The sequence below is a fragment of the Pan troglodytes genome, chromosome 2 (genome assembly GCF_028858775.2).
Source record: "Pan troglodytes isolate AG18354 chromosome 2, NHGRI_mPanTro3-v2.0_pri, whole genome shotgun sequence".
Lineage (NCBI taxonomy): Eukaryota > Metazoa > Chordata > Mammalia > Primates > Hominidae > Pan > Pan troglodytes.
The window spans coordinates 77034193-77052171 of NC_086015.1; the positions used below are offsets into that span (position 1 = coordinate 77034193).

Consider the following 17979-nt stretch of genomic DNA (forward strand, 5'->3'; position numbering starts at 1 on the left):
TTTCTCTTTCCCTCTTTCTGTAAAAAGATGTATATACATGTGCCACAAATTTTATTCCTCAAATTTTGTGACTTTGATCTTGGCAGTTCTGATTTCCCCAGCCTTATTATTTTAAGGTAACCAGTAAGATGTTAACAAAAGGGATTGTGTATTGCAGTGTTCTCCACCAGGAACCACTTCCCTCCTATGGTTCATTTGGCAATGAGTAGAGACATTTTTTTACCACTTGGAGTGAGGATTGCTGCTAGATAGAGGTCAGGGATGCAAATATCCTACAGTGCACACAGACAGCAGCTCATCACAAGCTAAAACCGTTTGGCTCAAGATGTCCATAGTGCTGAGTTTGAGAAACTCATTTATTGTTTATATTAAACACCTGCTTCTTGCTTTACTTTAGTCAATATATTTCCAATTCCTTTTTCTGTAAGGTTCAGCTTAAAGTTCCAACTTTGTCCTGAGGCCCTTCCTTGTTGAGCCCTAAACCTACACTGTGATCTTTAGGTTCTCTTGTACCATCACTGAAATCTCTGCAATTAAGTGTTAATGATGTTTTATTTTCTATTTAATATCTGTAAGTCTGGTTTTCCAAATGAATTTTGTTTTATTATTTTAAGCACACCTGCTGGCAGTAACAAAGTAATTTTGTTAGTCAAGGATTGTGACATATTTCTTCAGGACTTGCTAACTGCTGTTGACCTTCATGTTAGGGCTGAGTTGGTAGAATGAAAAAAAGGGCCCAGGTCCTACCTGCCCGGTCCTGTCTGACACATGTTGGGGTGAAGGGATAGATCAGTCCCTTTTGATGGCAGATTGGAATTGGTTATCAACTAGATTGTAGAGGGGGTGGTAAAAAGCAGGAGCAAAAGTGGTGAGAAAAGTGACTCTCTAGTTGCAGGGAGGAAGGTAGATCCACTTCAGCCATTAAGCTAGTACAAGTTAAAAAAACTCAACATCTCTTTGTTGGCTGTGGTCATTGTGAGCCGTGCTGTTAGAAGAGTCATCTTTGGTACAGCACTGACGTAGAAGGGAGGAGTCTATGTTGGTATAGTAATAGATTCTAGGGACATTTTTTTTCTTTTTTCTTTTTTCTTTTTGTTTTGTTTTTTTTTTTTTTTGGAGATGGAGTCTCACTCTGTCACCCAGTGGAGTGCAGTGTCACCCAGGCTGGAGTGCAGTGGCATGATCTTGGCTCACAGCAACCTCCACCTCCCAGGTTCAAGCAATTCTCCTGCCTCAGACTCCTGAGTAGCTGGGACTACAGGTGCGTGCCACCATGCCTGGCTAATTTTTGTATTTTTAGTAGAGACAGGGTTTCACCTTTCTGGCCAGGTTGGTTTCAAAATCCCGACCTCGTGATCCGCCCAGCCAGGGACATTTTCTGTAAGGGCTCAAAGGCTAAAAATTAAGCACAAGTCAGGCTAACTGGAATATACTGTTGGTTGGACTTTTTGTTTTAATTGGTAGGGAGAGGTGGATGAATAGGTAGTAATTTGAATCTTTAGGCATTTTTAGAATCCTTATCATGAATATGTAAGTTGCCAAGAAAGCAACCCAGGTTTACACTGAGCTATTGTCTGAAAGTTTGTGTTACCTTCTGAACCTTTCTTTTTCATCTGATTGGATCCTTTATGTGTACAACCATTTAGCACTCTAATTTGAAAAATTTGTCACTTTCAGTGGCAAATACTTTCCCTTCAGAATTTTTGTCAAAACTTTATTGTTTCAAAGCAGGTACTATGCCATCTTCAGATAGAAGTTTATGAGCAAGAAAATATGTAACACTTCAAGGATAATTTCAAAATAGGAAACATGAGAAATATTTTAGTGTCATTTCATTTATATAAAAAACAATACTTTTTTTATGAGACTGGGTTTTGCTTTTGTTGCCCAGCCTGGAGTGCAGTGGCGCCATCTTGGCTCACTGCAACCTCGGCCTCCCAGGTTCAAGTGATTCTCCTGCCTCAGCCTCCTGAGTAGCTGGGATTGCAGGCATGCCCCACCATGCCAGCTCATTTTTGTATCTTTAGTAGAAATGGGGTTTCACCATGTTGGCCAGGCTGGTCTCAAACTCCTGACCTCAAGTGATCCATCCACCTGGGCCTCCCAAAGTGCAGGGATTACAGGTGTGAGCCACCATGCCTGGCCAAAAACAATACTTTTTACTTTTGAAGTAGTCAGCACAAAATGAGAATCCAAAAATTATGTTCATACTTGTATCACATAATTTACCTTTTCTATAACACAAAAATAAGCAAAAGACAAATAATTTTAGAGAGGTGGGGAATGGGCCCATGGTTCTTAACTGGGGACAATTTTTGACTCCCAAGGAACATTTGATAATGTTGGGAGACATTTATGGTTGTCACAACTGAAGTGGGTGGTGTGCTGCAGGTTTCTAGTGGGTAGAGGCCAGGGATGTAGCTCCACATCCTCCAATAGAAAGGACATCCTCCTGTGACAAAGAATTCTATCCAACTTGAAAATGTCAGCAAGTGGCCGGGCCTGGTGGCTCACGCCTGTAATCCCAGCACTTTGGGAGGCCAAGGCGGCGGATCACCTGAAGTCAGGAGTTTGAGACCAGCCTGGCCAACATGGCGAAACACCGTTTTTACTAAAAATACAAAAATTAGCCAGGCATGGTGGCAGGTGCCTGTAATCCCAGCTACTTAGGAGGCTGAGGCAGGAGAATTGCTTGAACCAGGGAGGCGGAGGTTGTAGTGAGCCGAGATCGCCATTGCCCTCCAGCCTGGGCGACAAGAGTGAAGAAGCCAAAATTGAAGAAGCCCTGGGATGAGGGATTGCAAAGGACCTGTTAACACATAAAACAAGTGTCTTGTGGTCAAAATCAGGTAAAAATATTCCATTTCACTAGCAATGAAGGAAATGTAAATTAAACTGTTTCTCTCCTAGCATATTGACAGAATTTTTGAAAGGTTATCATACTCAAATGTAACATGTTGCTTTATATTACTGATGACACTACAAAGTATGGTACATGGTGTCTGGGGAGTTTTTGAAGGTTGAAACAAAAGTCTTGATGTATGTACTTCATACTTCGGACTCAGTAATTTCACTTACAGAAATCTATCCTCAGGTGATAAATAGATGCCTACAGGGTTTATTATTAGGCTGTTAATCACATAACTACATAATTATTTTTAATTGTAATGAAGTAGATGTGACCTATTTTTTTTTTTTTTTTTTTTTTTTGAGACAGTCTTGCTCTGTCACTCAGGCTGGAGTGCAGTGCAGTGGCATAACCTTGGCGCACTGCAACCTCTGCCTCCTGGGTTCAGGCGATTCTTGTGTCTCAGCCTGTCTGTAATTCCAGTAGCTGGAATTACAGGCGCTCACCACCATGCCTGGCTAATTTTTGTATTTTTAGTAGAGGTGGGATTTTACCATGTTGGCCAGGCTGGTCTTGAACTCCTGATCTCAGGTGATCTGCCTGCCTCAGCCCCCCAAAGTGCTTGCATTACAGGCGTGAGCCATCGCACCCAGCCCTAAATATTTTTTTAAACTGTGATTAATAAATTATGGCACAAATACGTGGTGCAGTTAAAAATCTTGCCCTCAAAGACTGTTTGTCCCATGCAAATAGCCGTAGTGAGTAAGGAGGAGGGAAAAAGGAATATTAGGATGTCAAATTTGAAAAATATATTAAAATGTTACTTTAGTGATGATGGTTGACTGCAGATTATGGATACATTTTACTTCTGTGTCTTTATTATTTCTTATAATGGCTGTACTATTGATGTAATCAGAAAAAACACATTATTTAGTTTTTAAATCCTATTAACATTTTGGAGTAGTCTCAATATTTTTCAGTTTACTGACTAATCTGTCCTTTACCATATATCAGATTTTCATATATGTGTGGGTGTGCTTCTCCGCTCTCTTCTGTTCTACTGATCTATTTTAATGTTCAATTAGTCGACAAGATGTAATATGATGTGGAATGATAATGTAAAAGAATCTCTTGTTTCGTGCCCCATTTATAGAGATAGTAATTTGTGTTTTAAAATTAGTCCTTAAAAATGTCATAATTTTATGTAAGCAACTCAGTGTTTTCTTACTTTTGCAGATCTTTCACTTATTTAATTCAGTGTTCAGATTAAATATACTTGTTTTGTTTGCCTCAGTCATATAATTAAGACTGAATTATTTGACGTTTTAAGTCATCTGATTGAAATATCTGCCTTTTAAACATTAAGTGTATTTTAAGCCTGTCACCTTTAATGAATGATCATCTCCATTAGATTTTATTTATTCATTCTTCTCAAATTCCCGTTTGATGTTTATAAATGGTGCAGTATTTGCTATCCTTTGGAGTAGCTAATAGTAGTAGGATTCTCCTGAGCTTTGTTGTGCTCTTAGTGTTCCTCACACTTTGTGTGCAATGCAGATAGGCTGAGTAGAGAGTAATCTTAGAACTGGAAATGGTAGGAACCAGTACGTTAAAGTGGTTGGCCGCTGGCCGCTAAATTGTTGTAGCACCACTTGGGAAAAGAAAAGATGGATTTTCTGTCCTTAAGCCTCTGGAAAATACCTTTAGCCTTTAGAGAATTGTGAGAGAAACATGTTTGAATATGAACTTGTGAGTTCCTATGGAGAAAAAAGGTCAATGTAAAATCTAGCACCAGGATATATTTATTAGAGATATGAATTGTACTTTCCTACAGGAGAAACTGCAAAAATGGGAAAATGGAAGGGGAGAAGAAAAAGGAAGTGAAGGGAGGTGAAGCTACTTAGTTAATGGTGATTAATTTCAGTACATTATTGAGTTAATTTCAGCAAAGTAGATTTAAATTTTGAGTATGTATTTTATTGGAGGGGATTTTATGTGGAGAAATTTGTTCTGAAGTTGAAAATGTGTTTATGTCTTATGAGCATCTTTTTAGAGTAATTTGATTTTCATATTGAAAGCCAAGGGTTTTTTTGTTCTCATTTCTACTCATCCAGTGAGTGTACATTCCTAAGAAATTTTTTTTTGTTGCCAAGTTTTTAGTTGATTTGCGCATGGCCTGTTTTTTGTGCCTGAATATAATTTCTTTTTTTTTTTTTTTTTGAGATGGAGTCTCGCTGTGTCACCCAGGCTGGAGTGCGGTGCTGCAATCTTGGCTCACTGCAACCTCCGCCTCCTGGGTTCAAACAATTCTCCTGCCTCAGCCTCCCGAGTAGCTGGGAATACAGGTGTGTGCCACCACACCCAGCTAATTTTTGTATTTTTAGTAGAGACAGGATTTCATCATGTTGGCCAGGATGGTCTCGGTCTCTTGTCCTTGTGATAAGCCCGCCTCGGCCTCCCAAAGTGCTGGGATTACATCCGTGAGCCACCGCGCCTGGCCCCTGAATTATATAACTTTTAGGGAAGCATTTTCTGTTTTTGTTTTTATCAAATAGTTGTCCTCCATCAAAAAGCTGTATCTTTCACATTTTATGAATGCTCTCCCCATATATATGTGGAGTAGTATCACTTGAATTGCATCGTATTGATCTAATTTAGAGTAACTGCTTGATTTATTTGAAAGTTAAGACTACAGTGTGTTCATAATTCATGTCAATTTATGGGGCTTAATTTCTGTCTCATGAGTTAGTGCCATAGAGTCTTTGAATCTCTTCAGAATTTCCATTACCTGGGGTCCCATACCTCTTGTCTGGCTGTTCCCATTAATGTGCTTTTTTTGGACCGCAAACATGTCATGTCAGATGGTTAATGGAAAGATGAGATTAAAACACACCACAAGACTCTGTGCATATGGAAATCTGAACTCACGCTATGAATTAGTGGGTGATTATTAAAAGCACAAAAAATTATTAATTTAAGAAATGAAAAGTATAAGCGTCCTATTTCAGTATAACTTTCCCTGGTATGTTTAAGTATGAAGTGCATGTGGAGAGTCTCATAAAATTTAAAGATAGATTTTAGGAACCAAAAGCAATTGTACATTAATAAGGATTAATATTAGGCATATCAAAAATTCTGTGAAATTAAATTAAAAATTAAAAATTCTGCTTGTTAATCCTCAAATTCCCCTTTCTAAAATAGGATAGGGAAAGGTGGAAAAAAGTAATCATGCAAATAGCTTTTAATTATCCTCACCGTTTTTAAAAGTAATAGCGGTAAAATACATAATTCACTCATTTAATAGAATGGAATTGTTGGATTACAAATCTGCATTTACCTTTCTGAGGAACTGCCCAAGTACTTTCCAAAGCAACTACACCATTTTACTTTCCCACCAGTAATGTATGACATTACCAGTTTCCCCACAGCAACCCAGCACTCGTTTATTATTCATCTTTTTGATTATAGCCACCCTAGTGGGGTGTGAAATGGGTGGTTTTGATTTGCATTTCTCTAATAGATAATAATGCTGAGCATCTTTTCATATGCTTATTGGCCATTTGTGTATCTTCTTTGTGGGGAAATACCTATTGAAATATACCTAATGTGAACCTTACCATTTTAACTATTTGAAGTGTACAATTTATTGGCACTAAGTACACTCAGGATGTATGTTACCATCACTGTCATCCATCTGCAGAACTTTTCATTTACACAAACTGAATACACATTAAAGAGTAAGTCCCTGCACCTTCCTCGCCACAGTTCCAGATGACTCTAAATTGACTATTCTTGATAGCTCATATAAGTGGAATCATACAATAGTCGTTCTTTTTGTGTCTGGCTTATTTCACTTTGCATAATGCCATCAAGCTTAATCCATGTCAGAATTTCTTTCAGATTAAAGACTGGATAATATTCGTGTGTGTGTGTGTGTGTGTTTATCTCTCACATTTTGCTTATCCATTCATGTGCTGATGGTGGCACGTTTGGGTGGTTTTCACCTTTTGGGGATCTATGGAGAAATGGGATTCCTGAATCATAGGGTGGTTTCATAATTTTTGTTGTTGTTGTTGTTGTTTTTGGAGGAACCAAACTGCTTTCCACAGTGACTGCATCGTTCCTACCAGCAATGCACAAGAGTTTCGGTTTCTTGGCTGGGGGCAGTGGCTCACGCACTTTGGGAGGCTGAGGTGGGCTGATCACGAGGTCAGGAGTTCCAGACCAGCCTGGCCAACATGGTGAAACCCCGTCTCTACTAAAAATACAAAAAGTTAGCTGGACGTAGTGGTAGGCACCTGTAATCCTAGCTACTTGGGAGGCTGAAGCAGGAGAATTGCTTGAACCCAGGAGGCAGAGGTTGCAGTGAGCCGAGGTTGCACCACCACTCTCCAGCCCTGGCAACAGAGTGACACTGTCTCAAAAAGGAAAGTTTCAGTTTCTCTACATCCTTGGCCAGCCAATACTTGTTCACTTGTTTTTTAGATAATAGCCAACCCTAATGGGTGTAAAGTGGTATTGTGATTTGGATTTACATTTCCCCAAGATTAATGGTGTTAAGCATCTTGTGTGTTTGCTATTTGTATATCTTCTTTGGAGAAGTGCGTATTTAAGTACTTTGCCCATTTTTAAATTGGGTCATCTTTTTTGTTAAGTTGTAGGTGTTCTTTATATATTCTGGATATTAACCCCTTATCAGATAAAAGATTTGCAAATATTTTCTCCCATTTCACGATTTGACTTTTTGCTCTGTTGATACTGTCCTTTGATGCACAAATTTTAAATTTTGATGTAATTCAATTTATTTTGTTGCTTGTGCTTTTGGTATCACACAGTATCTTTAAGAGATAGGGTCTTGCTCTGTCGCTCAGGCTGGAGTGCAGTGGTGTGATCTTGGCTTACTGCAGCCTCTACCTCCTGGGCTCAAGCAATCCTGTTGCCTCAGCCTCTTGAGTAGCTGGGACTACAGGTGCATACCACCATGCCTAATTTAAATTAATTAGTAATTAATTATTTTGTAGAGACGGGGTATTGCTGTTTGCCCAGGCTGGCTTCCAACTCCTGGGCCCAAGTGATCTTCCTGTCTCGGCTTCCCAAAGTGCTGGGATTACAGGCGTGAGCCACCACACCTGGCCTCATGTAATATTTTTATGTCGACACTGGTTGCCTTCAGAATATTTTGGGACTATATCAGGAAGCTTTCAAGCTCACAGTGAAGAATAAAAATTGTCCAGACTTTTAGTTTCTTGCTTAGAAGTTCAAATTTTTATCATTGGTAACAAATACTGTCAGTTATTTATCTTGAAATGACAGGTTCACTTTATTTATTTTTGAGAAAATGTCTACCACATTCTCCTAATTTTTTTTTGTTTTTTTGGAAATGGAGTCTTGCTCATCGCCCGGGCTGGCGTGCAGTGATGCAATCCTCAGCTCAGTACAACCTCCACTTCCTCAGTTCAAGTGATTCTCCTTGCCTCAGCCTCCTGTGTAGCCGGGAATACAGGCATGCACCACCCCGCCTGGCTAATTTTTGTATTTTTAGTAAAGACAGGGTTTCACCATGTTAGCCAGGCTGATCTCGAACTCCTGACCTCAGGTGATCCGCCTGCTGGGATTACAGGTGTGAGCCATCACACCCAGTCTGCTAATCTAAATAAGCTTTATTTGTGTGGCAGTCCTTTCAGGTTAAAATGCTGTTCTATGAAAAATAGCTAGTTCAGCTGGCAACGGTCTAAATAAAGGTATTGTTCTTTGAGAATCCCATACCTCTTTGATATGCAGCATAATTTTTTAAATATCTGTTTCTCATTTTGTTACACAGAATATGTAAAAGATGTATTCAAGGGTTGGGATTTAATGAAATTAGTAATTTTTATGTCTTTTACACTTTAAGTGAAACAGATTTTTTAAATTACGAGTTTTTGAAAATTATGGCTTCTACTACAGCTAGTAATACAGTTTGGTGCTGCTGTCTTGACTCTTGCTACATGGATTATCAGTTTTATCCACCTTGCTTTTATACCATCATTGCACACATTAACAGTGAACTAGTCAGCCCTGATTCTTTTGACAATAGCTTTGACCTCTTGGACCACAATTTGAAAACTGCTACCCTAGTTTATAGGGTTGCTGGATGGGATAGAAGGTGATTACAGATGGGCTCCCGTTAATTTGTGTAAATTTGTTTAAGTAGTCAACCTGTGTGAAGAGATTGATCTGCTGTCACTAATGGTAGTACTGTCTGCCTGAGGAAATGGTTAACATTCCTGACTCCCGTGTCTCCTGGAATTTACACTATTCAGGCAGGTATCCTCACAAAATTTCCTTTTATATTAGTGGTGAAATGTGAGGAAAGAGGGATAAAAAGGTGTTTATGTTAATTTGATAAATGAATAGATGTGAAAAGTACCTAAGCAAATTATGTATTTTTATTGTGCAAGTACTGGTTGGATAGAACCTGTGATTATGTGCCTTAATCATAGGTACATGCCTTTTGTCTCTTAAGTGACAAAAGAGCCTGAAGATATTAACTGAAAGGGGAAAAAAAAGAAAGTAAAGTTATTTTGTTATTTAGTAGATAATAGACAAATTTTACTAGTCCATGCAAACATTGTAACTTGGATGATTAAGGTATGGATTCATTCTGACTTAATAGGATAGTGTAACTAATGCCCCCCTGGTTAGGTTTGTTATGAGTGAAAGTCAAAATACTATTTTAAACATACTAAGAATAGGACCTAACACACCATAGACTTTCAGGCAGAGGTAGTTCATTTAAAAGATCTAAATGAGAGATCTGGGTTTTGTTTGGGTTGGGAGTTGGATAGCATCAGGATGAAGCTTGTGATAAATGAGGCATGATGTGTGCTCTTCAATGACGGCATTCTCATTACTAATTATTCACATCTTAATTTTGTTAGTATTAGTGTCATATTTTATATTTGTGTTTTGTGTTCAAGAATTGTGAAGCTACATGGTATTATATATTTTTTAATTTTTTGCTTATAGGATTCAGTGGTCCCAATTTAAAGGCTATTTTATTTTCAAACTGGAGAAAGTGATGGATGATTTCAGAACTTCAGCTCCTGAGCCAAGAGGTCCTCCCAACCCTAATGTCGAATATATTCCCTTTGATGAAATGAAGGAAAGAATACTGAAAATTGTCACTGGATTTAATGGGTATGCACTTAATACTGTTTTAAAGATTTAATTTTTAGCAGAAGATCAATAGATTTTTCTTTTAATTTTGATGTGTCTGGTTGATAATTGATTGATTATCCATTAGAATAAATTCCTTGTTTCTAGTGACATGTAGTAGTTGATGATTTTTAGCTTACAACTATTTAAAATATTTGTAGCCTCTTAAAAAACTTGAACCACCTTTTTATAGGTATCAGTGGAAACAGTCATTTATCAGGAAACATTTTAATGGTTTTTCTTTCCTGTTTTATATTTGGTGTTATGTCTTCATACTTTATATAGAACCTTTATATCATTGAGAAATCACATTTCTTTTAAAACGAAATAGTAATTTATGGAAGTATTTTAGTGAGTTTTTGTTTAGACTTTTTTTGGAGTCCTCATTTCTCTCCTAAGTAACGGCTTGCTTGTTAGTTACAAGTAACCATTTTTGGCCGCTTGTAAAACATTAAAAACACTAAAAAGATATTCTGTACAAAAGTAAAACTCCCTGGTTTTTTTGTTTTGTTTTGTTTGTTTTTGAGAAGGTGTCTCGCTCTGTCACCTAGGCTGGAATGCAGTGGCGTGATCTTGGCTCGCTGCAATCTCTGTCTCCTGGGTTCAAGCAATTCTCCTCCCTCAGCTTCGCGAGTAACTGAGACTGTAGGCGCATGCCACCACACCCGGCTAATTTTTGTATTTTTAGTAGAGACAGGGTTTCACCATGTTAGCCACGATGGTCTCGATCTCCTGACCTCATGATCCGCCTGCCTCGGCCTCCCAAAGTGCTGGAATTACAGGCGTGAGCCACCACGCCCGGCAGTACTCATTTTTAAAGAAATGTTACTGTGTCTCATACTCTGTCATTTTAAATTCTATTTTTTTAGGACTTTGTTTTTTGTTGTTTTTTGTTTTGTTTTGTTTTGAGACAGAGTCTCGCTGTCACCCAGGGTGGAGTGCAGTGGCATGATCTCGGCTCACCGCAACCTCCGCCTGCCAGGTTCAAGCAATTCTGCCTCAGCCCCCCGGGTAGCTAGGCTAGGACCACAGGTGCGCGCCATGGTGCTCGGCTAATTTTTTTTATTTTTTAATAGAGATGGGGTTTCACCATGCTGGCCAGGCTGGTCTCCAACTCCTGACCTTGTGATCCGCCCACCTCAGCCTCCCACAGTGTTGGGATTACAGGCGTGAGCCCCCGCGCCCAGCCAGGACTTTGTATTTTTACGGTTTCCTTTGTTGAAGGGAAGAAGTGTTTGTGAAGTTGAATTATTCAATATTTAGTTTGGCGTTAATTTAGGGTGTGGAACAACAACAATACCAAATATAATGAATTGTGGTTTTTCTAACCAGTGAATTCATAGTTAGAATTAGATAGTATTTGAAGGGTTTCAGTTGTATTTTTAGATGGCATAAATGGCTTGATTCTTTAGGTATTTAATTGCATGGGATTTCGAAATAAGATAGTGTAATCCAGTTAACGGTTTGCTTTATATCATATTCCACTGTTTTTAGGTTTAAGAATTTTGCTTGAAATGTCAAACCCTTAGGCCTTGACTTTGGGTCTGTTACAAAAACATTTTGGGGGGGAGAAATCATAGCTTTTGTCTTTGAGGTTCATCAGTTATGGTTACCCCTGGGGACCTGGGATGGGAAGGAGACCTATTTTCACTGTGCACCCTGTTGGACTGTTGAAATTATTTAACCAATATGTGTATATTTCCATATCAAGATTTTAAAATTTTTCAGAAAAAGGAAAAAAAACATTTTAAAAGCACTTATCCAAGAAATAGCCACATGATACATTTTAGAAGCATGTTGCATAAGATTTACTATTGAACTAAATGAATACATTCAAGATTAGAATACTTCTCGGGGCCAGGTGTGGTGGCTCACGCCTGTAATCCCAGCACTTTGGGAGGCTGAGGTGGGCAGATCACTAGGTCAGGAGATTGAGACCATCCTGGCTAACACGGTGAAACCCCGTCTCTACTAAAAATACAGAAAAATCAGCTGGGCATTGTCGCGGGCGCCCATAATCCCAGCTACTCGGGAGACTGAGGCAGGAAAATGGGGTGAACCCAGGAGGCAGAGCCTGCAGTGAGCCAAGATCTCGCCACTGCATTTCAGCCTGGGTGACAGAGCGAGACTCCATCTCAAAAAAAAAGAGAATACCTCTCGGGGTTATTTATAAATTGTACATATATATAAATAGTACTTAGACATAGTGACTCATCTTTTATTTCAATAAATTATGGCCGTCATTCAAAAATAAAAGTTAAGGTGAAACAGGTCAAATTATACTGCTGCTTTGTAAGCAGATTTACTTGTTATTCTGAATTAGTAATAGCAAATACCATTTTCAGTTCTTTCACATTAAGTTGGGCTAGAAACAAATACATGTATTATATATTATATATAAATATTATAATAAAACTAATGTGTATTTATTACATAAATCTAAATATTTGTAATTTCTTAATCTGTAAAAGAGGTAATTCACCTACTTCAGAAAATGATTTGAACAGTCATTAAATGCCTGAGCATTCTTCTTTTACAACTTTATTTTTGAACCGTATTTTGAAATTTTGTTTTGTTTTGTTTTGTTTTGTTTTGTTTTGTTTTGTTTATTTAGAGATGGAGTCTTTGTCACCCAGGCTGGAGTGCAGTGGCACCATCTGGGCTCACTGCAACTTCCGCCTCCCAAGTTCAAGCTATTCTCCAGCCTCAGCCTCTCGAGTAGCTGGCATTACAGGTGTGCGTCACCACACCCAGCTATGTTTTTTTTTGTTTGTTTGTTTATTTGTTTTGTAGTTTTAGTAGAGACAGGGTTTTACCATGTTGGCCAGGCTGGTCTGGAACTCCTGACCTCAAGTAATCTACCTGCCTCAGCCTCCCAAAGTGCTGGGATTACAAGCTTGAGCCACCGCGCCTGGCCCGAACTTACATTTTTTAAATTTGATTTTTCAGTTTATGAATCACTTTCTCTGAGCAGGCAGAATCTAAGTCTTATTTAATCAGTGATACATCAAGATTTTTCTATTTTTAATTTACTCTTTTTTTGTCTGTATTTTAATATATTGGTATGTTGAAACATGTCTACAAAATCTTCAATTTTTGTGTTTTTTATATATATATAGTTTTTAAAAATATTTACTAAGAAGTAACATTTTGTTGGTTTTCCACCAGTTTGAGGGTTTGTCCATTCTTATACACTCCTCCCCCCATTTGTAATAGATAATCTTTAAATTACAAAAGCGGTGTATGTTCACGCTTTTAAAAAGATCCCCACTGTTACAGAAGTACATAAAGAATGAAAGTAGAATCATGCTATATGCTAGTGGTATTTTCCTTTTAGAGAAGCTTCAACATGTCTATATTAGTACATTTAAAGCTATCTTTTTATTTATTTGAAATGGCTACATTGTTTTCTATTATGTGAATAATAGGTTTTTATTTGCCTGTCCTGATTGATGGATAGACATTAATTTTTTTGGCTGTTAACTAGCAGTGCTTGTAGTGAGCATCCTTCCACGTATCTTTTGTTGATGAATGTCATGTTTTGAATATACGTATAGATTGTTGCCTTTTTTTATTTTTTTCTGGAGACAGAGTTTCGCTCTTGTTGCTCAGGCTGGAGTGCAATGGAACGATCTCGGCTCACCGCATCCTCCCCCTCCTGGGTTCAGGCGATTCTCCTGCCTCAGCCTCCCGAGTAGCCGGGATTACCGGCATGCGCCACCACACCCGGCTAATTTTTGTATTTTTAGTAGAGATGGGGTTTCTCCATGTTGGTCAAGCTGGTCTTGAATTCCGGACCTCAGGTGATCCACCCACCTTGGCCTCCCAAAGTGCTGGGATTACAGGCATGAGCCACCGCGCCTGGCCAGATTGTTACTTTTTTTAATTTGTAGAAATGTAATTGCTAGGTTAGCTTATGAACACTTAATTTTCAGTTTATCAGTGCTGCAAAATTGACTTAGCAAAATGTGGTTTTGATGCTTTCTTTTGTAATAAGTGCAGATATTGTAATTGTTCGGTACTGTATATGTGTCTGTATTTGTGTTTCTTTGACTGTAAGTGAAATGGAACATCTTTTTGTGTACTTACAGCCTTTCTGTGAATTGCCCTTTATATCTTCTTTTGGCTTTCTTTTGCTAATTTTCTTACTGGTAAGTTTTTGTTGTTTTTGCTTTTAATTTGTAAAAGTTTTATATTAAATGCTTCCTAGTATTTTGCCGTAAGAAAGATTATCCGTTTTCTAAAATTATTTTAGTATATTACCAAAGTACAAGTTTGTTTGTTTGTTTGGTTTTCGAGACGGAGTCTCGCTCTTTGCCCAGGCTGGAGTGCAATGGCTCAATCTCAGCTCATTGCAACCTCTGCCTCCCGGGTTCATGCCATTCTCCTGCCTCAGCCTCCCCAGTAGCTGGGACCACAGGCACCCGCCACCATACCTGGCTAATTTTTTGTATTTTTAGTAGAGATGGGGTTTCACCCTGTTAGCCAGGATGGTCTCGATCTCCTGACCTTGTGATCCACCCACCTCGGCCTCCCAAAGTGCTGGGATTACAGGCGTGAACCACCGCGCCCGGCCAAAGTACAGATTTTTCCCTCTTTGAAGTGGAAATTGTCCATGCACTTGTTTACTTGATTTCCTGAACTATAAGCTTCTGGAGAGCTGGGGTAACAGTCTTTTCCAAACAAGGCCTAGAAGAGTGAGTGCCTGAATATAGTAGGTTCTTAAACAGACAAGTATGGAGTGACTAGGTGCATAGATGGATAGATGAATGAATGAGTGAAGAAAAGAATATTGAATAACTGGGGACTAGAAAAAAAAAGAATAAAAGTATATTTATATCTATTTTGTCTATTGAGGCATAGAAGACTCACAATGGAATGCTTAATTTCTTTCTTTCCTTTTTTTTTTTTGGTCATTTTCTTGTCTTTTAAAATTACTTTGGAACTTTAAAATTTCATAGAAGATGGATTATAACTACTCTCCAAAAGTGAAGTTACAGTTTGTCAGATGAGAAACACCAAAAATTAAAATGAACGAAACTAAAAATTTTAATGAAATGGTCAATTAAAAGACCATTTTATGCCCTCTGGAATTATAATTAAAAAGACTATATGGGTTTACTCAAACCAGGGCCATTTATGAAAATCCTCCTCCTATTACAGAGACCATGAATATAATTTAGGAATTGCTAATAGGTAATGGTTCATTCCTATAATGGTGTACACAAAGAGGGATTTTGAGGGATAGAGAGCATGTAAGTTACATTCCTGGCAGTTTTAAAAGATACCATTTTATGTTCTCTGAATTTTTCAAAATGAAAGAATAATGAATATAAAAGTAAATTAATCTCTCAAGTCTTGACCCTTTCTTGTCATTGCTGTTACCTCTAAGACCTCTCTAAAGTAGGCAGTCGGCCTCCTCACTCTGAATAGTAAACTAAAATAGCGTTCCTATATATTTATGAGGAGGTCTGGAAAAAGTGGAAAACTTTTGATACCTAATAATCTTTATATCATCTGTTAAGCAGGTACAGTCAGTCACAGCTGAGAGTACTGCTCATGATCTTTTAAAGTTATATATGAGACTTTTATACTCCAAAGTCTGGATTGTAGAATAAAACAACCCACATTTGATTTTCAGTTTGTGTGTTGTTTGCTTTACGGTTAGCTCCAGATGATTCAGGGACTGAGAGAATGGGTCCTTAGCCATTTATTACTTTGTTCTCTGACACTGTTGATCCACTTTATTGCTTCCTGATTTTTGTGCTCCCCAGTTGCCTGGGGAAAATAGGTTTTTGTGCTGTTAATTATTTGTGTCAGTGTTGAGTATATTAGTTAAAATGTACTTATTTGTGGCAGATTTCTGTCTCTCTCACATACACAAACCCACACCCACCCACCCCTACTTACTTGTTTTTTCTTTATCCCCTTTCTTTCTCTTAGAATAATTACTTGAGAATTGGCATGATTTTGTAACCATCCCTCCTTACTATTCCCCACCTGGTCTTGTCTAGTGGTAATATGGCTTGATGTGATACTCTCTTTAATAAACTTAAAAATTGAAATTAACAGAAAGCCTAATTAACTTTTTCTTGCTAGTTATATTTGATGCAAATAAAATAACAGTTCAGACTATACGAACTCCAAGAGATGATTAACTTTATTAAAAGCTTTGACAATTGCTGTAGATTAATTTTGGGTCAAGGAGTGGTGCAGACATTACTTACATCATTGGGGTTCCTTATCATTATTAAAAGAGGTGAAATTAGCTGGGCGTGGTGGCTCACACCTGTAATCTCAGCACTTTGGGAGGCCCAGGCAGGCGGATCACGAGGTCAGGAGATCGAGACCATCCTGGCTAACACTGTGAAACCCCGTCTCTACTAAAAATACAAAAAATTAGCTGGGCGTGGTGGCAGGCGCCTGTAGTCCCAGCTACTCGGGAGGCTGAGGCAAGAGAATTGCTTGAACCCAGGAGGCAGAGGTTGCAGTGAGCCGAGATGGTGCCACTGCACTCCAGCGTGGGTGACAGAGCGAGACACCATCTCAAAAAAAAAAAAAAGCGAAATCTGTCATTTGATTTGAGACATAAGATTATATGTGTATGAATTTTCTTTTGGTGGGGACAGAGTGTTGCTCTATTACCTGGGTTTAAGCAATTCTCCTGCCTCAAGCACCTGAGTAGCTGGGATTACAGGCATGCATCAACCATGCCCGGCCAATTTTTGTATTTTTAGTAGAGACAGGGTTTCGCCATGTTGGCCAGGCTGGTCTTGAACTTCTGACCTCAGTTGATCCACCCGCCTCGGTCCCCCAAAATGCTGGGATTACAGGCGTGAGCCACCGTGCTCAGCTAATTTCGCCTCTTTTAATAATGATAAGGAACCCCAATGATGTAAGTAAACTGGTGTCTGCACCACTCCTTAACCCAAAATTCATAAATATAAATATTTATGAATGTGTATGTTTATGTAAATATTAAAGCCTGAGTACAGAAAGAACATATTGCTTCAAGTAAAGCTAGTATCACAGGATTCTAATGGTATTTCTGACTTTTGTAAGACTTTGTAGGTGTAAACAAAATTATGAACTTAGTCTTTGATTAGTTTCCATGTTGACAGTTAAGTTTCACTCAGTATTTCTGTTAACTAAGACACCACTAATGTGGTCATTTAGTCAGAAAAGACAGTAAAATCCACATATACATGGGTAAAACAAAAGTGAATGACTGTTTTGACTTTTTTTTTAGTAGGATGTCAGATTTTATGGTCATTTCTTTAGCTGTTTACTCCAGTAGCCTCTGTGCTACATGTTACATTCCTTTGTCTTTTTCATGTGGAAAAGTTGCTTATATAATTTAAAGTTAAGGTAGTTAAGCTGATTTTTTTAGAGTCTGAGTGAAGTGTGCACTTATTTTTTGAGTGCCTTCTTTTCAACTTAGTACTTTTATAGAAATTTAGGTTAAAATACATGCTTAAGACATTATTTCTTTAGTGTTTAGCCTTATGACTTAAAATTTATCTTTTAAAAAATAGCATTGAATTGCTACTTTATGTTGAGATGTCTTTCCCTGATATTCAGCGACTTTCTTGGTATTTGAATTTCCATAGCTTTTAGGTGTACAAGACTTCTGCTTTTAAAAAAAAGTAAATAGGGACAGCTTGCATTTAAATTAAGATATAGAAGGTAAAATGTGTGATCCTATTAATTAGGGTTAGTTATTTTCCTTGGAATTAAAGGGAGTATTTTTAAAGACAGACCTATACTTTTGGTTTTGTTGGTCTTTGGACCATGTGTGCCTTCCCACAATCTCTATCAAAGAGTAGATGGAGTGATGACAATAAGAACTAAGATTTATTGAACTTTCTGAAATATTTTAGGCACTGTTAGGTGATTTAATATACCATATACATTATGTCGTATTTAGTCATCAT

General features: G+C 38.1%; 1 protein-coding gene across 4 annotated transcripts in view; it reads left to right on the forward strand.

Annotated features, from left to right (window-relative positions):
• Positions 1-17979, forward strand: part of PPP4R2 (protein phosphatase 4 regulatory subunit 2) — a 70270-nt gene that overhangs the window by 40419 nt on the left and 11872 nt on the right. For all 4 annotated transcript variants that reach the window (XM_003309888.7, XM_063806014.1, XM_054680794.2 and 1 more), the window contains exon 3: positions 9857-10027. In XM_003309888.7, the coding sequence (XP_003309936.2) occupies positions 9857-10027 (171 nt within the window). The remainder of the gene's footprint in view (positions 1-9856; positions 10028-17979) is intronic.